This window comes from Camelus dromedarius, chromosome 13 (assembly GCF_036321535.1).
Source record: "Camelus dromedarius isolate mCamDro1 chromosome 13, mCamDro1.pat, whole genome shotgun sequence".
Classification (NCBI taxonomy): Eukaryota; Metazoa; Chordata; class Mammalia; order Artiodactyla; family Camelidae; genus Camelus; species Camelus dromedarius.
This window is the reverse complement of record NC_087448.1, coordinates 8,393,583-8,418,878: the sequence shown is the minus strand read 5'-3', so window position 1 is coordinate 8,418,878 and position 25,296 is coordinate 8,393,583. Positions and strand designations below refer to the sequence as shown.

Below are 25,296 nucleotides of genomic sequence, written 5' to 3'. Positions count from 1 at the left end.
CAACACAGAAATGTTTGCTTCTCTACCCTGTACTTTGTATTGAGAGAAACATGACTGTAGGGAAGAGATGTGACAAATTTAATAACAATTTTTTAAAAAAGAGTAAAAGTCTTTAAGGAGAGGTAACGGTATTGTGTGTTTTTCATGACTTTTCACTCAAAATTTAAAAGAAAGGATGATCTCAGTTAAAATCAAATTAGTGGCCAGGTACATGAAGGAGCAAGTATTTCAAAGCATGGCAGAGAACGGAGAGGAAGGGAAAAGAGGGGAAAAAAGGAGCAGATGGAAAAGTAATAACTGAACAAATAATACATGAAAATTTCTCTGACATGTATCTTAGCTGGCAAACTGAAAAGACTCCCCAGTTTGGATGGTTTGGATGATAAAACACATACAGAGAATATCCTGGTAAAGTTTCTGGACTCCAAGGATATGTGGAAAGATCACAAGCTTCTCAAGAGAAATCAGAAAACCAACCAACCCCCAAAGAAAAGCCGAATTACTTTCACGTGGGAAAAAAATGACACTGGCATCAGGCTTGTCACCTACGATCTTGGAATCTCTAGGACAGAGGACTAGCGTCTGTGGGTGACTAAAGGAAAAGAAATAAATGAAAATCCTTCAGTGAGAAGAGACAGACTGCAAAGGAAATCATCGTCCTAATAATTGAGAACAAAATCACTCAACTACAGCAGAGAACCGAGGAACTGGGGGAGGGACAAAGGGCAGTTCAAGTTCATTCAGGGAGGGGAGGGGAGGAGAGAAGGAGGGGAGGAGTTAATAAAGGTGCCCTGCAAGTGTAATCTTTGGATAATGGGGAGAAACAGAGAATCCTGGAGCATGAAGAAGTTGGTAGAGAGATTTTATTTTCACGTGACAATAGAGAAGTATGTGTTTGATGATAAACTGTAGAAAAAGGGTGGCGACAATTTAAAGGACAGCTAGGCCTTCCAAAGAGAAATATCCACAAGTGAATTAAATGCTTTTGCAAACTCTGTTATTGATCTTTCATTTTCTAACTGTGGAATTTGGGGGGAAAAATTCCCTATCCACTTATTTTGGAGGTGGGGTAATTAGGTTTATTTATGTATTTCATGCAGGTACTGGGGATTGAACCCAGGACCTTATGCATGCTAAGCACACACTCTACCACTATACCCTCCCCACCCCATCTGCTTTTCAAATGATAGAGATACAGGTGAATCAGAACACAAAGCAGACACTGTGCCCAGAGACGATTCCCGCCGCAGGCCACAGCAAAACTCAATGAATGGCAGTTATTTGGACTGATTTTAGAGACACTTGCTCGGGTTAGTCTCCCTGGTGCAGTAATCTGGAATAAGCTTGGTCTCCTGCACAGGCAACGTACAAGCCACCGCTGAACCTGGGCTGAACTTGAGAGCTCAGAGCCCTTCCCTCTGCACGTGAGGAGACGCAGGGCTGGGGACGCTCCTGATTCACTGAAAGTCAGCAGGCTGCCATGTGGCACCGCTGGAGACCTCGCAGAAATGCAAAATTTAAATTCACAAATTTACAAATGGGAGGTTTCCTGCTTTCTTGGACGAACACAGTGATTTCCTTCACGATTCCCCTGAGACGTTAGATTTCAGGCCCGCACAGAGTGACGTGGTTCTTGTCCCTAACACACATGCTTAAGGAAAACCCGGTTATCCGAGAACAGGTGATTCTTACTTTTTGATCAATGTATTTGTTGTCTTCAATCGCAGACCGTTTGGAGTGATCGCACGATGAGGAAGAGGCCGATGGGAGGCTCCGTAAGAGGCAGCACGTATCCTGTTGCTGGCGGTCAATGAACTGCTTCATGAAGCTTTCCCTTGGCAAATAAAGCACACATATCAGGCACCATTAATGCAATGGGGCAAGGGATAACACTTTGCAAAGATGCATCTGCCTCAGCTAAGACAGTGCAGAGACCAAAGTCCACAGCAAACAAGACATGCCACACCAAGAGTGGTGCTGAGACTTAACTCCAGATTTGATACGCAAAAAGTTTAACTTAGAGAAAAAGTCCTAAATCTTCAGTCAGCCCTGTTCTATAACAGTAATGTCCCTGAAATTACTTTTAAGCAACAATATTCAATAATTGATGGTAGTTTTTGAATCCTATTGCGGTAATAAGATACTTTTTTCTCCCTCTAAGACTCGGAGGAATTAGTTCATCTCTCTGAACTTTCATTCATCATTAGAATCCTTGAGAGATCATTTTACATTTTAAGACTCAAAATAACTCAGAAGAAACTTACTTCATCTGATCTCCAAAGCATAGGGAGAATTCAAATAACATCTTTTCAAATAACCACTAATCTTGAATTTAATTTGCGGCTCTTTTAAAATACTTCGTACTTTCAGGTTTTAAACTTTCTTTTTTAACCAGAAATGCAAATATGTTTCCATTTGAATTTTAAATATTATGGCATCCCATCCAGTCTGATACTTTTATAACCTCCCCACAGAATTGTTTTCAAAATGAGTTACATAAAAATGTCATATTTGACATTATTCTGGTTCTATTTGTAATTTTTGAGCTATAACTGGAAGAATTTCCTTTAATTATTAAAAAAAAAGTGTTCTAAAGTATCTTCAATGTAACTGCTTAACCTGAGGACAAAAGTTGGAGAAAATCATATTAGTAATTAGTATGGGTATGACATGCCATGGTTCATTTTTCAAAAATGGAAGACAAATTATGTGGTACCTACACGACATTTGAAACAAATGCTATTACCGTGGTACAGAAACCTGGCCAGTGGTGGTTTCTCTATTTACTTGAACATAAAAGGGCCCCAGAGGCAATTTTATCCTGACGTGCTGGAAGGTCACAGGTTGACGTCTACCGTCATCTTTGTCAGCTGGAGCACCTTCGCCAGTTACCTGGGACGTCAGATCCCTTAGGGGCCACCTCAGGGGGAAGCAGTGGGGAGCAGCCTTCTTGCCTAGGCTAACACAGTTGTCTGGTGACTCTGGCTTAAAGGGGTCAACGGTTTTTTAAAACAGAGAGGTAGACAGCATAGAAGTACAGATAATAAAAACAGAAAAAACCCACACCCATGTAAGTTTGAAAGAAGGGCTGCATCAGAGATTTAAGATGAATCTTTCACAGTGTACTTGGGAAATACAATTAAAGAAGTATTTTAATACCTGATTTTAGGAACTGTAAAATCTGAAGGAAGCTTTGAGATTTTCACCATTTGCGGTCTGTTTGGAAATTTTTCAAAGATTCGAAGTCGCAAAGGGAGCTTTTCTTTGGTGTCTGCATTTGCTTCACTTTGCTTTAACTAAAGAAAAAAACAGAAAAAAGAAGAGAAGTGGGGAAGCTATAGTACTGTTTAAGTCATAGGCTATTGGAGTTTTTCAAAGGAACAATGAATTATTACATGAAGAAACAGTAGAGGGCAGCAAAGCCCTACCAAGTGCTCCTCAGCCATCTGTCACTCTGTGCTCAAAGTTTGAGCACTGGGAAAAAAGAAAAGAAAACTAAACAAAAATCTAAGCAGAAAAAAAAAAGAAGAAGAAAAATTTGTTATTTTATTCCCAAACATAGTCCCCTTTTCATTCCAAACATTATTCTTTACTGTTGACTGACTTACGACTAACACATTTGAAGAGTAAAATTGGTTTTCATAGAAATGCGTGCTAGAATTAGAAATCAAAAGAATAATAATAAAAAAAAAATCCTAAGTGGTAATATTTGAAAGAGGGAAAATATCAAGGAAATTGGTCATTTAGTCTAGCAGATTAAAGAAAGAAAAGCTCAAAATGGAAACAACACATTTGGTACCTAAAGCAAGAGTTTCCTGTTTGGTTGTAAAGACGCTGCCATGCCATAAAAATGCCTGGGAAATGACAAGCAAGTGGTTTTCTTTATTTACTTATTGATATTTCTGTAAGCTTTTTTTTTTTTTTTAAATAGTTCTATGGATTAGGTTTCAGGGAGGCTGAGGCTTTAATATCACAAACCCATCCTGAGCTAAGAGGTCAAAGAGGATGTTCACTCAAGCAGTCAGTCTTTGTGGGGCTGGGGAAGCGCCCTTCCAAAGGCACCAGCTGCTTCTCCTTTGTGGGCTATGCTTTCACTTTACGATGACAATCTGTCTTGGGTTTGTGGAAGGAGAGGACAAGGAAGCTCTTATAATAAGAGATGTGCCAACTCTTTCCTCCAACCCCTATGGGGCTATCGAAACCGGACAGAGAGGGAGTGTGCACTGTGTTTTGGGAGAACTTCCCAAAGTCAATACAATATATGGCTCAGCTGTCCAACTGGTTGTGTGCCCACAGTGAGATTCTCTGTCCTGATTCCTACTGCAGGAAACCTGCCCTTTTTTTCCTCCTTCCACTGCAGAAGCTGTTCTTAAATTTGGTTTTATATAATATCAACCTTTACCTTAGCCACTCGCATAATTTATTACATAGTTTGGTGAATCGTCTTCGGCCTTCTGTCTTAGGTGGTAACCTGACCTAGAGAAGGGGCCACACTGCCCATGGCCTTCCTCTCTCCCTGAGCGCAACACTGGACACAGCGCATTCTCAGTGATTCGATGGTGATGACGATGATAAGGAATTGGCTCCTAGACAAAATTACCTGGGAATCAGCCTTCCAGAACAAGGAAGTGCTAGCATTTCCAGGAGATGCAGGCAATTAGAGAAAGAGCTTTCTATATAAACAAAGACTCACGAGGAAGAGACCTGTTTTTCAAAAGTTTACTGGCACAACTAATAGAAAAATATTCGTCATTGTAAGAATACATGGGGAAAAAAAAGAAAACAGTTAATATGTTAAGTCAGGCCCAAGAGAAAGGCAATTATAAAAGGCCAAAGACAGGCTGAGAAGACAGGGCAGAAATATTTAATTCATGCATCTGCTGACTCACTTATTTATACACCAACGCGGTCACTTATAAATCAAATCCCACAGGCCAGGCTAGTGCTAAGTTCCGGGGATATAAACATAACTAAGACACAGTATTTGCACTCACGGAGCCCACGTTATAATAGATAGATAGTTAAAATATAACAGCTATTCCAGCTCAGACAGAAACAAAGTGGTGTGAACACAAGGTGCGGAGCAAAGGGAGAAATTAGAAAAACTGAAGGTGCTGCTTCTCCTTCCAGAGACTCCCCGGGCGGCAGCACGGCCGCGTGCGGTCACACCGGTTAGCACCGGGGCTGGAGGCCTGCCGGGACGGGTGTGTATACTTGCTGAGAATTAAATGTCTTCAAAGAGACGCAAGGGCTGAGGGTAAGTTAATCAGGACACGCCGTCAAAACAAAGACACGGAGCTCTTTCCGAAAAACCTCTCAGCTGCCCCATTCTCTGGGTCTTCACAGGTGCTTGCCTGGTCAAGGACATCACCTGGGCTCCTGCCCTCTCTCCCGTGGTCTCCCCATCTGGCTTGGCTCTTCGAACCTGTCCCCTGTCCCACCGTATCTGCAGTCACAGTCATCTTCCCACTTTCCAGCTTAACCCCTTCAGTGCTGGTCCACTGCTCTCAAAACAAAACGGTCCATCTTCAGGCTTTAATGCCCAGTGTGGCCTCGCCTGCCCCGCCCTGTCCAGCTCATCGCGCCCTGTGCTTACTCCATGTTCCAGGTCCTCAGAAACGTCCAGACTCTGCCTCGGAGCCTTCATCGCCCCGGCCCCTCTGCTGGGAGACCCCCCCTCATCCCCCGTCTCTCTCATTCTTTGTGAACTTCTACGTGTTTTCTGGTTTCAGCTCCACTAAGCAATTCCTCAGGGATGTTCTCCGATCCACAAGGTCTTCGTCTTACAAGCTCGCAGTATGTTGGGTTGAACCATATGAAGTTGCCATGTCCGTGTAGGTCAAGGCAGTCAAAATCGGCGATTCCTTATGGTTCAACAGAACACATACAGTATTAGGTTCCTAGGATTGTTGTAACAAATTACTGTAAGGCTGGTAGTTTAAAACAAGAAAAAAAAAAAAAAGATTCTGTTAGTGTTCTGGAGGCTACAGGTCCTAAATCGAGGTACCGGCAAGGCCATGCTCCCCCAACAGCTCTAGGAAAGCATCCTTCCTTGACCCCTCTGAGCTTCGGGCTGCACCTTGGCTTAGAGCTGCGTTACTCCATACCTGCCTCTGTCATCACACGGCCTTCCCCTGCGTGTTTCTGTGTCTGTCTATCTTAATTTTCCTCTCTTTCCTCTTATAAAGACACCTGTCATTGAAATTAAGGCTCACCCCAAACCAGCAGGATCTTTACTCATTACATCTGCAAAAATCCAATTTCCAAATAAGGTCCCCTTTGGAAGTACCTGGTGTACATCAGTTTTGGGAGGGCACTATTAAGACCACTCCACAGAGCACAACTTGAACTTCTAGCGCACAGCCACTAGAACACTGCATCTGTTCTTCCTGAGACTGTAAACTCTTGGGGGACAGGCAACACATGGGGACATTTTGTTACTCAGTATCCGGGGTCCACCACAATATCTGACCCAAAGTAAAATAAACCAGTATTTACTGGAAAAAGAATCACACTGATCAGATGGCAGAACTAAACTCTCCAGCAGATACCTGGGAAATAAAAGAAAGGATTTTAGGTATATTTGGAAGGATGGAGAGATAAGCAGAAAACATCCGTTTTCTGAGTGAACAGATTTGTTGCTGTGAAATACAGGTGGCCCTGGATTCCCAGAATAGAATAAAATCAGACTGTGTGACATTTAACCTGACCTCATGTCTCACTGACGAACTGATGCGTGCTTAGAATAAGTTGATACAAAATATTTTGTAACATTTAATCAAATATCCTAGAATACAATGTTTAACATATGTAGGTTACCAGTATTCAAAAACAATCCCCTTGCCTATATGTTTTTAAAATGGAACTTATCTCATTCTATTTTGTATTAGAGTCATTTATACTCCCCAAAGCTTGTAAGCACCTTACCGGCAAGATTCCATTTTTAATTTACTTTTATAGCACCTTCTAGAGAGTAGAAATATAATACCTGTTTGTGACTAAATGGATGTGAACTCAGCATGAGTTGATCATTGCACCGGAAAACTGCAAAGGGCAAGTGAGAAGCTCTTTTCAATGAGTCAGAAGGTTCTTCAGGATTCTGCAAACCTTCCTGAGTATCAAGCATTGCTGCCTCACTCCTGTGCTGTACAGAGCAGTTAAAACCGCAAAGGATGAGGGACTGCACCAAAGGTAGCTACGTCCCCTTTCACTGCTAGGGCGCTAAAGAGGAGGGCCTCTTTCTGAACACCAGTTACCAAGGGCTCTTTCTGTTGTTCACAGCTCAGCAGCACATCAAGTAAGGACGAGCATACACCGCCCCAGGGACCCGGCAAATCCCGTCCTGGGCGCACACCTACCAGACACGTGTGCGCACCCAGCACAGCTGCACCTCCCAAGCCCACGGCCCTGCTAACTGTAAGAGTCTCAAACTTAAACTCTTCGAGTGCCCATCAGCCTCTCAGTGGAAGAGCCAACTGCGGTGTACTGAAACACGTGAACCAACAAGCAACACCCAAGCCCAGGAACTCAGGTGAATTTCACAACACTGAAGGAAGCCAGGCAAAACAAAAGAGGACACCCTGATTGCGCGGACATTAAGTCGAAACACTGGCAGTACTAATCTATCTGCTTGGTCCCAGGAGAGCGTTTATCCTGGGGTAGAGGGGGAGCATGACGGCTGGACAGGCGAATGGGGAGGGGCTTCTAAGGGGCCATCAATATTTCTTGACCTGGGTGCTGGGGGGTGGGGTTCAGTTTGGAAAAATTCAGCAAAATGCCTCTTTCTACATGTATATTACAGCTCAGTAAAAACTTTGTTCTTGTTTTTTAAAAAGGCTGATCGGGGGTGGGGGATATAGTTAGTGGTAGAGCAAATGCTTAGCATGCACGAGGTCCTAGGTTCAATCCCCAGTACTGCCATTCAAATAAACACATTTGAAAAACAAAGGGCAGATATGCATTTAAGCAGTCATTTAATTCTTATTTCACTGGTATTAATCACCACAATTTTGACCATTTCTTCTTCCCCAGTGCATGATCATTAATTAAGATGCAAAAAGGGAAAAGGAGAAGAAAGTGTGAGATGGGATTAGGGAGTGTGTGTGGAGGGGGTGGGAGGTGGAGGAGGATGAGGCGGCCAGGAGAAAGGGAAGTATTTCATGATATTTGAAGCCACTATAAAGTTTCTTTACTATGTGATAAAATGGCATTCTAGCTTTTATTTCAATTCTTTCCTCTTCTTGCATGTAAGCATAGTTTTTCCAAGATTAAATTTACTTTGATGCAGTGAGTGAATAATATGGATTATACTGGATATCCTGGATAATAATTTAACATCATTATACTATACCACAAAAGCAGACCTTCTAACATAACAGTAATAGTAATTGTAAATTTCCCCTTAAAATTATTTCAAAGATTATGTCCCTTGAATGGAAGAAACATCGTGCAGAGCATCCCAAGATTTTATTCTCTGTATTGAAAAAACCTAATGTAAAGAACAGTCCAAAAGGAAGGAGGTTATAATGGCTTCAACTGAGCATGAAGTCTGGCTGCGACAGACAGATCAGATGATAGCTTTGGAAAAGACTCACGTGGTTAAAGAAAAAAAATTCTGCAAAAAGGAAATTAGAATCAAAGGGAAAATTTTCCAACCTTGAGCTTTAAAAAATATAAATCATCTCAGCTCAGTGCTATTCTGTGCTTCAGCAGCTGCCTTGCTGAGATATCATTACACATTGGGCGGCCAAAAGCCTTTCCCTTTACTTGGCTTCTCAAGAGAGTTGGAGTAATTGCTCTGTATGACACAAACCCCGTTCTGCCTCATCGCTTAAATCTTCCATATTTCAGCCTGTGCTTTCTTCTGCTAAAATATTCAAACGTGAGTCAGTTTCAGTTCCTTTGTAAATGCTGCAACAAATAACCGAATAGAAGGATTACCTTAAATAAATTTTTTTTTGGTAATTTTTGGTGTGATTCTCTCAAAGAAAACCATTTGAAAAAAGCATTCAGACTTGGGAGTCTCATTTCAAAATCTTGTTCATGCTGTCTTGAAAAATGCGCATAGATCTGTGGGTTAATGTAATGGAAGAGTATTTTTTTTGACTGTTCAATATATTAAAAAGGACCATATTCTGTTCATTCTGGAGAAAGGAGTGCCTCTGTGTTACCAGAGTAAATTAAGGCTGAATTCTCTTTGCTTCTTTACATGATGGCTTTTGCTGGTTTTTCTGGATCTACACATGACTCAGTAATTCAGAATGGAGACTCTTTCTAAAGCATAAATTATTGTTTTTCAAGGAAGTTTCTCTTGCTGTTTTGCACCTGTGATTTCATAACTGAAACTGGAGCTAACGTAGCTGGAGTAATGATCAAACACATTGGTTTTTATTAATATCTCTGTGTTACTACAAAATCTTGATATACACATATGTACAAAGAATGCCCCTCACAAGCCTGTTGTATCCAATAGGGTTTCTTAAAGGGGAGAGCGTTTCCCTTCTATGCTGGGCGAAGGTCCACCCACTACATGATTGCATCTAAGACAGCAATACTGTGCACTTTAAACATGTTTCCTTTAAAAAGGGTTTAAGTCACTGGTTTTCCCCTCTTCTACAAAAATCTTCAATAAATCCAGTACTTTCGAGTTCAAATGGGGGTTTTCTGGATGTACATAAAAGCTACATTTGTATGTAACAGCTGGCACCCCAACATGTTCAAAGTAATTCCGTAACTTCAGCTGATCAATGGCATGTGGTGTTTCCTCTCCCAGCTCTCGCAGCAGATTCAGAGCTGTCAGTCACTGCCCCTTACAGCCGGCCCCTGAAGAAAGCGGGGAGGAAGGTACGTTCTTGGAGCACCTGGGAATTTAGCGGCTATTCTGTGCTTCCTGGTTTGGGAGGCCAGCAGAGCCTTAAGAAGGGCTGATGCATTCACAACATCATACGACATCTCTAAGCTGTACCCGAAACGTGCGCTTTCATGCTCTTGTTACAATGCTGAACTTAAGATTTTATAGACTTTAAATGTCCTTCAGAGGGTTCTTAGTACAGCTACAAGGCTAGACTGGCAGAAAATGTTAACAAGCTGGTAAGAGAAAAAAAAAACGTAGAATACCAAGTTATGTTGAACGGATACGTTTTCCTTACATTACTGTCCCTTAAAATCCTATTAATGGACTTAATGGTTTCCTTGAGATAAAAGTAATGAATACAGCTAGCTCTTCTTTGTTTTTCCTTCTAGGTCCCAAACACCTCTATTTTATATTATATCCCTCTTGTACCAGTCAACTGAGACAGAGTTGTTTCCATGAGGGAATTATACTGACTCATAGAAATACATTCATTATGATAAAAAATGCATTTTTTTTGCACCACTTCAGATGAAATTATATTAGTGTTCTGTGTAAACTAGATGCTTGGTTCTTGTTTTGAGATGAATATTCAGTAAGTAATAGGAGGGGGAAAAAGCCTATACCAAAGGGAATTCAGAATATATATGCATAATCTATGTATATAGAGAGAGAGCACTCACATAATTGTACTCCGTGCTCTGCTTTTGAAAACATAGGAGATAGCACAGTTTATCAGTAAAAAAAGTAAGAAGATGTGGATTTAATTTTTTTGTTCAGCTTTCTAATCCCTTAACTGCTTTGGATTTCCATGTTCTCAAATGAAAAATGAGGATCTTCAATCTTTTATATAAATGTGAGATACATAAATGAGATAGCATATTGCTTATAATTTGAAGTACTCAAGGGAACCACGCTATAAAAACCAGAGCTCTCACTGAGGCCCGGGAACTGTGAGCTCTACGGGAAAATGGGCTCATCTCAGCGAGGGGGCGGCACGTGTGTGCTGTGGACCCCTCTCCCCCATCTTGTCTGGGACCACCCTACCCTTTCCCGCTCTCTCCAGTTCCTCCCCCTTCGCCGTGTTGATTGATTTATTTTCTCATGACTCTTAATTTAAAAAATGACAATGGAAATAAAGATTTCTCCTGATCTGTGTCCTTCCCTGATTTCGCTCCCTTTCCAAACTTGCTTCCTGAAAGAGCTGCCCATGCTGATGACCTGTGCTGCTTCTAGAGGAGTGCGGTGTAGACACTGGCTTCCCAGCCATTTAAACCCTCTGGGCTCTCAGGTCTTCCCCGCCACCTGAATGGGTCTGCTCCTGCTGGAGTCACCAGCATTTCCAGGCTGCTGAGTCCAATGGTAATTTGGTCATCTGGGTTTTTCTGCCTTAAACCCTTCTAACTGGGTTTCCATCTTAGTCTTGCACCTTTAAATCTATCTTTCTGAACACCTAAGGAAGAAACATCACCATAGTCCTGGTCTTTAAAGTAATTCAAGGACGGCCAGTTGCATATAGAAGAAATTCCAATCTTAGCATGGCATAAAGTATCCCCTCACCCCTTGCCCTCCGTCCTCTAACAACATTGATTTGTGCGTCCCTCCTACTTAGTCTTAGTTCACGTCTGTGCCTGTGAATATACCGTTCCCCTGCCTGCAATACTGTTCCTTCCACACATGGTTAACTATTTTACAGTCCTCAAAAACCATCTCCTCCAGGATGACTTCCCAGAATAACAATTAGTACTTGAAGTAGTAAACATGTGCAGATACTATGTGAACACTTTGCTGAATGTCTCATCTACCAACATTATTCAGTCCTCAGAACAGCCCTCTGATATAGGTACCATCATTAGCTCCGTCTTCTAGCGTGTTACAGATGAGGGAACTGAAGTCTAAGGAGCTCACGTCAGCTGCCCGAGGTCACTGAGCAGCTAGACCACAATCGCTGATTCTAGAGCCCAAGCTTTCAAACACTGTTGTCCACTGTCTCATCAAAACATTTTCAAACAATAGATGCATTTTTACTTCTCTAGTTTTGTACCTGCTATTTCTTTTATATGGAACATGTTTTCCCACTTTCCTAACAAAATTTGATTCATCATTTTTAGACACATCTTCCCAACCAGCCTCCAACCTCAGTTAGGTGCATCCTCCCCTGGGCTCCTTGGGTCTTCGACCCTCCTGCTCAGGGCTTCACACTAAAACCCCCTAATTCTGTGTATCTTCCCCTACTAAGCTGACAACTTTTAACTAAGGACGGGACTCTGTGTGGCCTGTGTCCTCATACTGAAGGTTTTTTACACAAGAGACAAGGGTAACACAATGGTGACCAGCACCAAGAGTGTCCCACAAACAAGCAGAAGTGGACCATTTGTGATATTTTTCATCACTTGATTACACTTTCCGTAGGTTCTTTACAACATGGAATCAGCCACACTAACCAGCACAAACGAGTCTTCCAATGTCGGATGAGTTACATTACTTTTTTTTTAATTGAAGCACAGTTGATTTACAACATTGTGTTAGTTTCTGGTGTACAGCATAGTGATTCAGTTTTATCTATATATTCTTTTTCATATTCCTTTCCGTCATGGTTTATGACAGGATATTTTCCCTGTGCTATACAGTAGGATCTTGTTTATCTGTTTTATATAGTAGTTTGTATCTCCTAATCCCAAACTTTCAATTTATCCCTCCCCCACCTCCTTTCCCCTTTGGTAACCAGAAGTTTGCTTTCTATGTCTGTGAGTTATTTCTGTTTTGTAAATAAATTAATTGGTGTCATATTTTAGATTCTACATCTAAGTGATATCACACAGTATTTGTCCTTCTCTTTCTGACTTACTTCACTTAGTGTGACAATCTTTAGCTCCATCCATGTTGCTGCAAATGGTGTTATTTCTTTCTTTTTTATGGCTGGTAGTATTCCATTGTATATAACACACCACAACTTCTATATCTAATCATCTGTGGATGGATATTTAGGTTGTTCCCATGTCTTGGCTTTTTGTAAATAGTGCTGCTATGAACATTGACATGGATGTATCTTTTTGAATTAGAGTTTTCTCCAGATATATGCCCAGGAGTGGGATTGCTAGATCATATGGCAACTCTATTTTCATTTTTTTTAAAGGAACCTCCATACTGTTTGACAGTTCCCTTTTCTCCATATCCTCTCCAGCATTTATTATCTGTAGACTTTTTAATGATGGCTATTCTGACCAATATAAGGTGATACCTCATTGCAGTTTTGATTTGCATTTTGTTAATAATTAGCAATGTTGAACACCTTTTCATGTGCCTATTGGCCATCTGTATACCTTCTTTGAGAAAGGTCTATTTAGCTCTTCTGCTCATTTTTTGATTGGGTTTTTTTGTTATTGAGTTGTACGAGTTGTTTGTATATTTTGGATATTAAGCCCTTGTCAGTTGCATGATTTGCAAATATTTTCTTCCAGTCCATAGATTGTCTTTTCATTTTGTTTATGGTTTCCTCTGCTGTGCAAAACCTTGTAAGTTTGATTAGGTCCTTGTTAATTTTGCTTTTATTCCTATTGCCTCAGGAGACTGAACTAAGAAAACATTGGAACAATTCATGTCAGAGAATGTTTTGCCTATATTTTCTTCTAGGAGTTTTTGAAGTTTTTAAACGTCTTAGAAGTTTTTAAACCATTTTGAGTTTATTTTTGTGTATGGTGTGAAGGAGTGTTCTAATTTCATTGATTTACATGGAGCCGTCCAGCTTTCCCAACACCACCTGCTGAAGAGACTGTCTTTTCTCCATTGTACGCTCTTGCCTCCTTTGTTGGAGACTAATTGACTTTAGGTGTGTGGGTTTATTTCTAGGTTCTCTGTTCTGTTCCATTGACCCATATGTCTGTTTTTGTGCCAATACCACACTGTTCTGATTATTGTAGCTCTGTAGTATTGTCTGAAGTCTGGGAGGGTTATGCATCTAGCTTTGTTTTTTTTTCCCCCTCAAGACTGCTTTGGCAATTCTGAGTCTTTCATGGTTCCATAGAACAGTATACATGTATCCATCTTTCTATCTATGTGTCTATCTAAGTACCTATGTGTCTAGGTACCCACTGATGTATCAATGTGTCTAACAATCTATCTGTCTATGTATCTATCTTCTATTTTACAATAAACTTGAGTCCATACTGATACTCATCCTATAATCTCAAGCAATCGCGTTTGTTTTCTGGCATCTTCCCTTTATTTATTTGTAACTTCTTTCTCTGACAGTGTGAAATCTGGCTCTGATTATTTACAGTACATTTCCTTATTTGTTCCACCTTACTACACATATAACCAGTATCAGTGATGGTATTTACCATAAAATAAATACCACACGTTCAGTTGGAGGTACATCCTGTACTGGAGTTTCCACCCTGGGGTCCTGAACCCCAGCCCTGCTGTGTCTCCTTAAGTAACTCCTTTTTCAGGCAACCATCCTGTAGTTTCCAAATATCATTCCTGAGCATGCCTGTGGTAGACTGTTCAATTTTGCATACTCGGATAAAAAAAGGCTAATTAGATGCACTATGAAAATTCACATTAATTAACATATTTTATGCAAAATGACATGGAAATAGGGATAACACCAAATAAAATAACATGCATATACATTTCTTATGTCTCAGTAATAATTGAAGTCTTTCTTTTAATATCAGAGTAAAAAAATATTCAGTAGTCATAAGGGTGTGTGTGAGAGTGGCAGCCCTGCCCCACCTCCCACCAAGCCTATTACTGAGCAAGGGCATCAGGGAGAATGTATGGGAAGGACCACAGTGAAACCACTAACCTTTGATTGTGAATGGAGAAAAAGACAGGTTGCTGTTCTTAGATAAATTCCATAGCTTTCTGGCCACCTTTGGTTATTAAAAATCAGTCCTGTGCCATCCAGTCTCATTTCTGATCCAAAGCTACCCCCTGACCCCCACACTGAATTACAAGTGCGACTTCTGGTCTAGAACTGGGGAGGGGACATGGTCTTTCCGTGCTCCACATCTCCTTCTCCTTGATCTAGCTCCTCCAGAGCAGAGGCTAGGCTGGACAGTTAGGAGAAGAAAAGATTATCTTAGGAAACTAGCCACATTTCAGGGTGACCCTCTTTGTGATCTGGTCTGCATCTACTTCGTTCAAAGCTGATGGTTTTCGGTAAGGCTGACCAGCACTGAGAAGCAGAGATATAAAATTCCAGCCTAAAAGGAATGATGTTAACTAGTTGTACCAATTAGATCTCCTCTCATTGGAAGCTTGAACTTGAGACAGAGAAAATGTTGATTGTAATAGAACCAAAAGTCAAAATTTACACAGAGAAAAACAAAGATAGATGATTTGTGTTTCCCTAAAGACAAAGCAATAGTGGTCATTAAACCTTGATTTTCCTTAAGGCTGAGGTATCTCTTTCCCTCCCACTCTATACAATCTCATCCAGATTCACAACTTCCACTATTATGCAAATACAGAGAACTTCACTCTAGCATCAAAGAGGGCAGGGATTTTCAGCTGGTCTGTTCACTGACTTATCCCACATGCCTAGGACAGTGCCTGGCACGTGGTAGGCACTGGATAAAAAATTGAGAATGACAAGGAACGTCCATTTTTGTATCTCTAGCCAGCCAGCCCTCATTCCTAAACTCTAGACCTATACATGCAACCAGGTGTCTCTGCTCAGCGACTCAAACTCATCACAAACTCAACACGCCCAAGACTGACTTGATGATCTTTTCCCTTAAATACGGTTCTGTGCTGATGTTTCCTGGTTCCATGAATTGTATCATCATCCATCCAAGGAGATGAACCTGAAACCAGGAGTCATTCTTGAGACTCTCTCACTTATGTCCTGAAATCCAATCATTCCCTGCTGATTTTACTTCCCAAATCGCTCTCCAGTGCACACTGCCTCCCATCATAAAAGCCTTCAGTGGCTTCCTGTTGTTCTTGGGGCAAAGGGAAGAGTTCTTGCATGTTTCTCAAGGTGCTGCATGGTCTATGTCCCTCTTCTTTCCTACGCTCACCTTACACCTCTTTACCCTGGGCTGTCTGCTTCCTGGGGTCCTGCTGAATGCTTTCCTGTCTCTCTGGAATGCTCTCCAGTCCCCTCCCCTATCAACACCTCCAAGAAGGTCACTGCTGCTCATCCTTCATAACTTAGCCCAAGTGTCTCTTTCTCTTTGCTCGCCTCCCTGACCCCCATCCAGGTCAGGGTCTTCTATGAACGCCTCACTCAAATGTCGTTCTTTCCTGAAGAAAGTTCATCTCAAATTATAAATACTTATTAATTGATTTGATTATTTGATTTATGCCCAACTCCTCCATCAGACCAAAAGCACCATGACAGGAGAGAACTTAATTGTTTATTCTTGTCTCTTTAACACCTGGATCAGGGTTTTACACACAGTGGGGACTCAAAGACTGAAGGAGCTGAATGAACAAGCAGACAGCAGAAATGCTTTGGATAGAGTGGAAAAGCAACAAAGAACAGATGAGCTGTATATATATATATATAAAACTTGAGTCCCAGAGGAATCCAGGCATGACAACACCTCACGTTTCATGTCTGGGCACACAGAGGGTCAAACTCACTACCTCACTCCGAAAACAAGCCTTAACGCAGCAGATAGAGTCTTTTCGCAATTCAGTGACTGTGAGACACCGCATAAAACTGAAAACCAATTGTCACTTTTTTTTTTGAACCATAACAATCCAGTTTCCCACTGTCTGTGAAAGGATCTGAAGGAAAAAAAGTGCTGTTGGGGTTTAAAATTTTCGTTCTCCTGATTAAGGAAAGGCAAAGGCGACAGCATCCCCGTGGCGAGGCGGTGGCTGAGGACCGGGCATGCTAGAGAGGGAGCTTCTTGGGTTGGTGGTGAATACTTCCCCTCGAAACCTCACTTTGTTTTTAATTGAGGGATGCTGTGAAAACCGGTACTAAAAGTAATTCTGAATTAGCACAATTAAAGAATGACACAACCAACAACCCATCCATGCCAAGTCTTAGGCAAGTCATTTTCTGTCCGTTCAATGGCAAGAGAGACGAGCTACCTGAGCGGACACCCCGAGTGCCAGGTGATGGAGCGAAGCACGAGGTTTCTGGGAACAACAGCCCCTAAAAGTGACCTGGTTTGTGTCGATCATACATAAGGTGAAATTTTAGAAGGGCTTAGGGAAACCCTCCTTCCAAGAAAGTCTCAGATTTATAAAATTTATTACTATGGGACTTGTTTGATTAGAGGGCAAAGGAAAATGAGTCCATCTGCTGAGAAAGCCGCTCTGGGCTTCTGCTGAAAGCTGGCCGGGCATTCTGAGAGCACCTGCTGTCCCTCAGCTCTGTTACCCCCCGGGGGCCGAGAGGGGCCCTCTGTTCCTGAGACCAGGAGGTGTATTAGCTTCCGAGGGCTGCTGTAACCCGGTACCAAAAACTGGTGACTTGGAACAGCAGAGATTTATTGTCTCACAGGTCTGGAGGCTGGAGATCCCAAATCAAAGTGTCTGTGAGCTTGGTTCCTTCTGGAAGTTTCGAGGGAGGGTCTGTTCCAAATTCTCTCCTACCTTCTGGTGACAGTCAGCATCCCGGGAGTTCCTTAGCTTGTAAACGTATCACTCCAGTCTCTCTCTTTCTGTGTCTGTCTCCTCTCCTTTAGTACAAGGACCTCAGTCATCCTGAATCCAGGCTCACCCTAATGTCACCTCATCTTAACTTGATTTCAACTGCAAATACCCTATTTCCAAGTAAGGTCACATTCACAGGTACTAGAAGTTAGGGCTTCAACACATTCTTCTGAGGGACACAATTCAACCCCTAACAGGAGGACATTAATTCTAAAAGGTACCTCCTTTGTTTTACTTTGACCTCCTGAATCCCTAACTATTACCTTTTTAACTCCAAATTCCAGTTGGCTGTTTCCCCTTTTTTGCACTGACTTTTAAATTTTTAGCTACTGTCTTTTCTTTTTATTTTTCAAATTGAGATATAGTTGATTTACAATACTATAAAAGTTTCAGGGATACAACACAGGGCTTCACAATTTTTAAAGGTTATACTCCATTTTTATGGGTATTATAAAATATTGTCTATATTCTCTGTGCTGTATGATATATCCTTGTAGCTTATTTATTTTATACACAGTAGGGTGTACCTCAACCTCCTACCCCGTCTTGTCTTTCTCTCCCCTCTACGCTGTGGTTTTATGCTGATAATTGATATCCCCAAATTCTTAGCCTCTGTTGTGATCTATAAGCGTGAGCCCAGGTCTGAATAGTCCCGTCTTTGCTACTTCAGCTCTTTAAGCTGATCTTACTGCTATTTATGTCTTAATGTGACATCAGATTATAAAAAAACCCTAACAATGAAGCTATATTAGAAATAGTAGATCAAATGTTATCATAAGATGATCTTCTGAGATATAAATTATGTAGAGTTATGAGCAATAAGATGTAAACTGACAACCAGGAATCATCTCTGACCCACAGACTGGGAGAGCGGCTTCAAGCGGAGGGTGGGCAACATCGATGGTTTTGAGTAAAATGTCAAAGGTTCCCAACCCTCGCCCATGGACGATTTACAGCTTCTTCAGGGTATTGATCCTCTGGTCCCTGGGCAGCTGAGTGTTTCCCGGAGCAGCAGGAATCCTAGACATCGGATGCCTCCATGTGAACCCCAGCTGGTGTACAAATATCATTCTCTACCCATACCGTAATGGAAAAAAAAGGTTGGGTAGCAATGTAGTAAATGATGCTAACATAGCTTGAAAAAAAACGAAGAATCAGCCAGTAACTAGGTGGTCTGTCTGGAAACTTAAGAGTATGAGACATCTGAGAGGGAACAGCTGGCCATTTATCTTCACTTCCTTCTCTGTCATCACTCCTCACCTTCTGCAGCCCAACTTCTGCAACATCCAAACCCTCAAGCCTTCCCTCATCACTGTCACCACCACCTCTTTACTCATATGGTGACCAATGTTTTATTAAAAATTAAAAAAAATACAGTCAGAAACATAAACCATAAAATTTGCCATCTTAGTCATTTTTAAGGGTTCGGCCCCAGTAGTGTTACTTACACGCACACGGTTGTGCAAGAGAGCTGTAGAACCTTTTCATCTCTTAAAGCTAAAACTCCACAGTCATTGTACAGCAACTCCTCCTTGCCCCGGCAACCAGCATGCTACTCTGTGTCTATGAATTTGATGACTTCAGACACCTCATATAAATGGAGTCATACAGAATTTATCTTGTTGTCATTGGGAGGAAACATCCCTAATTTCATCATCTGTTAGGTGTGTCTCCCGCACGTGTCTTCATAACCCCCCGTAGTCTCTGTTGCTCCTCACTTCCTCCCACCAGCTCACAAGCTATCCGAAGGCAGGAACAACGGCTGGGTCATCATTATGTCCGGTGCCCCAACACGGTATCTGCGGCATAGCAGATGAGCACTCAGACCCCGGGATCACAAAGTGCGCAGATCTAGCCTCTGAGTAGCAACATCCCGCCTAGGAAAGGGCCACCTCAAATGACATTAACCTGATGCCATCATGTATCTGAATCACACAACCCTCCTCTCCACACCTCACACTGATTCCCAGCTCACTCAGCTGTGTTCTGATGACAATTTGACCTTCAGTCTACACACCTGCAGGGAGAGAATCTGTTGACCCACAAATGTAAGCGTCTCATCCGACCCATTTTCCAGACACACATCTCATAATATGAGTGAATGAACTGATTCTCTGAGCAGGCACTGTGGCATCTGCGTTAGAGTCAGAAAGCCCAAGTTATCTCAATTTCAGCACGTACAAACGGTATGAACTTGGGCAAGAAATTTATCCCCCTGAATCTCAGTGTCTGTGTCTTTAGCATCAAGATTAAATTCCACAATTTCATATGAGGCAGAGCATGAGGTAGTTTTCAGTAGGGAATATTAATTTTTGTAGCAGCCGCATCCCTCTTTCATGCTATATTAGAATGAATTCACTCATGAGAGACGGACAAAATACTGTGAAGACTGTGGGTTTGACTCAGATCAGGGGTCGGCCAACCAGGGCTTTGCTGAATGGATACTCTGGCCACACCTGGTCTCCTTGTCACTGCCTGAACTCTGGAATGACTTCAATACAGGAGACAAGGAGGACAAGAGATGAAAAGGAAAGCTTCCAAGTATGGCTACAGAGAAACATTAACCTGGAGCTCATATTTTAAAAAGGACTATGATTTTTGTGGTTTCTGTTAAAAAAAAATCACAATCAGTAAGAGAGAGGAGCCTCTTTACATGCCCACCCCCACAACGCACTGGACACCATCAAAGACCAGACATTGTCAAATCTGAACCAAGACTCAGTGGGACTTGTTTCAGAGCTGGGGAAAAGGCTTTAATTTCAGAGCTTTGAATTTAATCTGAACAGACTATCTATACTTCCTTTTTCAATGATTTTCTTTCCCTGAGGCTTCTCTATGGGTTTTTTTTTTCTCATAGTTTAATGAATTTTCTACTGCTTAAAAGAAAACCCTTTATATCTGTCTTGTACTGAATTTGCAAAAAATCATTAAGGCTGCAAGAATTCTCTTCGTTTTCAAAGTCAGCCAAGCTCTGCCTATATTCTCCAGTGTTTTTGCTACATCACAGAGCATCAAGGTCACTCTGTCTCCTACCACAGTTCAGAGGATAGCATTGGGTCAAGGTGGGTTTAAGCCTCTGTCCGAACTGACCTGGCTTCTCAGCAGCCAAGTTACACATTCACAGGCAATCGCATTTCTAGTCAATTTCCTGGTCTTATGTAAAAAACCACCATCTCTCTCCATCTCTGTCTCTGTGTATCTCCAGGTCTTGCATTGGGTCGTGAGGATGCTGAAAGGACAATCGTGGTCTCTCTTTAATTAGATCTGGGGTCACATAAATGATGGCAGCTATGAAAGGACTGTTGCGCTGTAATGCCACTAGGAAAGCAGGAGATGGATTTTATGTGGGTGCAAAATTGGCATGATTTTTCAGAACATTATTTATTTTCAAGAGTGACTAAGGAAAAGCTCCGTTAGTGGCTGTAGAGGCACCACACTGTTGGTACCGCGGAGAGGGGTGTGCTGGGGAAGAGCGCTTTTATTAGAACCTATCAGAAGTCATCCCCAAGGATTCCTTTTATGATTCTCCTCTGAATCCTATCTTTAATTTTTCTTGTCTATCAAAATGCCTTTATTAAGCAATAAATAATTCAGCATTGCTTCTTTTTCCTTAAAGGAAAAAGCACATGGGAGGAGCCTTCAGAGCTTCAGCACCAGGGAAGCAGTGCTGCTGCCTAGAAGTCACAAATTTCCAGCTGAAAGTATGAGAGTTGGCATTTTGTCAGCACGGCTGGCTTTCCATCAGGGTAAACGCGCAGTGCCCTTTAGGTTCCCCTAAGTGTTGAAAAAGGCCCCTGGTCCCACAGTTCCTCCTGAGCAGCCTCACAGGTCAGCATACCTGGTTGGAAACCAGGATCTTAAAGGGCAGGGAGGTGACGTAATGGGGACCTTGTTGTTTATCCATCTTATACATAGTGGTTAGTATCTGCAAATCCTGAACTCCCAAGGTCCTACTGTCTAGCACAGGGAACTATATTCAATGCCTTGTAATGGCCTATAATGAAAAAGAATATGAAAAGGAACACACACACACACACATACACGTATAGTAAATGAATCACTATGCGGTACACCAGAAATCAACACATTGTAAATCAACTATACTTCAATTAAAAAAAAAAGAACATAATGGGGAAAAGGAAAGTAGCACTTTTCTACTTAACAAAAATGCAACTCCATCACAATTGATCCTGCAGACTCGATTTGTCCTCAGAGCTTCTCCCTGAAAGGCTCTGCTGTCCTTGGCCATTGGGCCATCTGACTTTGGGTTCAGTCACATTTCTCCCCCTTTATCACCAGGTTATATTCATAATCTGTGCTTTTTCCTTTAATTTCATCTCTTGACTGTTTTCCTTGCTCACTTCTCCACTTCTTTCTTCTCCTTCATTCCAGTTTCTCCACTGTACTGTTCAGCTCTCTACCATTGTCCCCTATCCTGCCCACCTCCAGGGACACAATCTCTCTTCCAAGCACTAGAACTGACTTTCCTTTCTAATAGCCTTGCTCAGTGTTGCATATTTAACGTCTCCACTTTACAGGTGACCACTCTGGTTTCTATTACTCTTGAAAAATCTCCGTGAACCAAGATGTATATTTTAACACAATTGTTTTTACCACAATCATAATAAAGTACATTAAAATTCTCTAAAGGCCTCTCTAAAATGTTAATACGATGGAAGAGATACATCTGTGTCTAAGGAGAGTCATCGTTCCAGAAGGTCCCTGAGGGAAGTGAATGGTAAGCATCTTAGCTCTAACCTTCTGTCAAAGTCTTAACTCCAGTGGCCCCAATTAGATTGTCAGCTTTTTGAGGGGAAACAAAGAACGACTTGGCATAGTTTTAATGACTGGGTCACTTAATTCACCTCCACTCCTCAGAAAACATCACATCGGTTATTTCATGACTGTAATGATGTCTCTGCAATCTAAAACGTCATTATTTATCAACAAGTAATCAACAGTCCCGTGTGTGAGTCTCCACAAGAGGCATGACCCACATTTGGCATTTACACAGCTTGAGTGTGACTCAATACAGTGTAGAGGTTGAGTCTGGGCTTTGGGTCCAAATTGCCAGAGTTTAAATCCTAACTCTACCACTTATTAGCTGTGTGACCTCAGGCAAGTTACTTAACTTCTCTGTGCCTTAGTTTCCTCACCTGTAAGATGGAGTTATTAATAATACCTGCATCACATGGTTGTTGTGAAATTTAAATAAGTGAAAATACAAAGTACCTGCCCCTGAGCTAGTGCTCAACAAGTGTGACTGTCACTGTAAGAACCTACAGACTAGTTGGTGGAAAGGGTAAAAGATGAAAAAGAAGTTTTAACTGAATAAAGACAGGCTCTGGAATACAGAGTGCTTTCTGGAACTTGAAGCATTAAGAAAATCAAATACTTTTTCACATTCTTCCTACCCTCCTCTCTGTCTGGGAATAATAAAAATAGAGTAAACTCATTTAAATCTTTAAATAAACACCAGATTTGTAAAGCAAGGACCAAGGTGGTCATTACACAGCAACAGACATTTATTGTTTGTGTCTAACTATATAGTTGATCGATTTCAATTTTGAATTCACTAATTACCTATTTCTTCTACTAGAAACCATGGCAAGTATTTGCATCAATGGCGTAGAGAACTTCCCAGATCTCTTTTGAAGAACCTACCGCTGTTGCCACAAATTGAAAAGATCTGGAAGAAGTCATGTCCACCATGCCCAGATAGCCATTTGCTTATGTAGCTGCAGGTCAGGGAAGAGTTTAAATCCTTCCTTGATATGCTCACAATGGGTATCTTTACATCAAATACGTTTCTTTTTTCTTTACCGACTACCATTGCATATATAACTGGGCACACAGTTGATCAATTATTCTATCCCATTTCATATAATCGCTTTGGGCACCCAAACTAAATTCTCTCTTACTGTCTAGCAGTCAGGCAAGTTTATGCTTAATATTTTGATGATGATGATGAAGAGTATTACATATGATTATGCCAAATGGTAAGGTGGCCCCGAGGCATTTCATTTCCAAACAACCTTCATTTAATGGCAGAAGGAGAACCCAAATTCAATTGACTACATGATATCTATCATACTTCTACTCAAAATAATAATATAAAAATATTCCTAGGATAATTATAAAGCAATAGAAAATTTCCTTTGTTGATATTAGAGAAAAGTTAAAAGAAAATTATTTGCCAACTTAGACTGTCTTATTAAAATATGTATTTTTTTACTTTGTGGCTTGAACTGCCTTAATATTACCTGTAAGCACATGTTTTGCTTTTATTTTTTAAATGCATACATTACTTACTTGTTTAAGCTTCTTTAGATCTTCATCAAGTTCTAAGTTGTCCAAAATAACAGCAACAAACAAACTCAGGAGGATCTATAAAATGGTTAAATAACAATGAAAAAACTCACATGTCATAAATATCAAAATACTATGTATATTACACAGAATAGCTACCTAAAATATACACTATATAGAATGTATTAAATAAATATGCAGTTGTGAACCACTGTATAGGTATTTTAACGGGTTTATCACAAACACATTAAAGGAAATGCATAATGTTACCTAAAATAAGGAATATAAACTATTAATTTGCTTTATAAAGCTGATTTAAAATAAAAAATAAGAAATTGCTTTTTAAAAAACTCAGCAATCTTACTTCTGAGCCTATATCCAAAGAAAATAACCTGAAGTACTGCTGAAAATCCTTATATACAAAGTGCTTGGCAGAGTTATTTGTAAAAATGAAATACTGGGGGTAATATTTAGCCTGATGTACTTAGCTAACACAGTTGTAGAGATCTCTATTGTAATATTCACGTAGCCGTTACAAATTGCCACTGTGGTAGCTTAGTCTGCAAGACGGCTCCCTGGGTTCACATTCACAATTGTGAGTCCCTGGTGTTCGCACTCCTGTGAGTTCCTCCCATGTTGAATATGGCTGGTCTGTGTAACTAATAGGTTACAGAAATGATCATGAGTGACTTATATGAGGCTAGGTAATAAAACACACCGTGGTTTTCACCTTGCTCTCTCTAGGATCACTCATTCTGGTGGAAGCCAGGTGCCATGTCCTAAGGACACTCAAGTGGCCCTCTGGAGAGGCTCATGTGGTAATGAACTGGGGCCTCCTGCCAACAGCCATGTGAGGGACCCATCTTAGAGGTAGCTCTCCCAGCCCCATTAAAGCCTTCAGGTGACTTTAGCCACAGCCAGCATTTTGACTGCAAACTCATGAGACACTCTGAACTAGAAACCCCCAGCGAAGCCTGTCCCAGATTCCTGACCTGCAGAAACCATGTGAGATAATAAATGTTTATTGCTATAAGCTCTTAAGTTGTTCATAATTTGTTATATAGCAATAGATGACAAATACACTCATGAATTTTAACAGTACTGAAAAAAATAGAAAATAAGGTGTCTGTGGTAGAAGTTGCAAGTACGCACAAAAAAGAATAATAGGGAAAATGCTAGGAGGAGGTACTCTAGAAACGTTAATGGTGCCTGCCTTTGGGAAAAAAGTGTTTTCCCCCCCTTTTTCTTTGTATTTCACCGTATTTGCGAACTTTAAAAAAGGCACATGCTTCATTTGGAATGGATAAATGAGGTAAAAGAAAGAAAACAACAAAAAAGCAGAATTTAAATATACTTTAATTTCTAGTCCCTTTTCAGCTATGAACTCTTTAAAGTCCCACATTCATGTGATAATCTTTTTCATTCCTAATTTATATTCTTCCTTTCAATATTGCTCTTAACAAATTATTCCCATTTGTTAATATTAGACTGTTAAGTATAAAGTTAAGAAAATC

General features: G+C 41.0%; 1 protein-coding gene across 4 annotated transcripts in view; it reads right to left on the bottom strand.

Annotated features, from left to right (window-relative positions):
• Positions 1-25,296, bottom strand: part of NALCN (sodium leak channel, non-selective) — a 265,237-nt gene that overhangs the window by 74,584 nt on the left and 165,357 nt on the right. For all 4 annotated transcript variants that reach the window (XM_031466281.2, XM_064492994.1, XM_064492995.1 and 1 more), the window contains 3 exons: positions 23,786-23,860; positions 3,160-3,296; positions 1,693-1,834 (listed from right to left, as the gene is read on the bottom strand). In XM_031466281.2, coding sequence (XP_031322141.2) covers positions 1,693-1,834; positions 3,160-3,296; positions 23,786-23,860 — 354 coding nt within the window. The remainder of the gene's footprint in view (positions 1-1,692; positions 1,835-3,159; positions 3,297-23,785; positions 23,861-25,296) is intronic.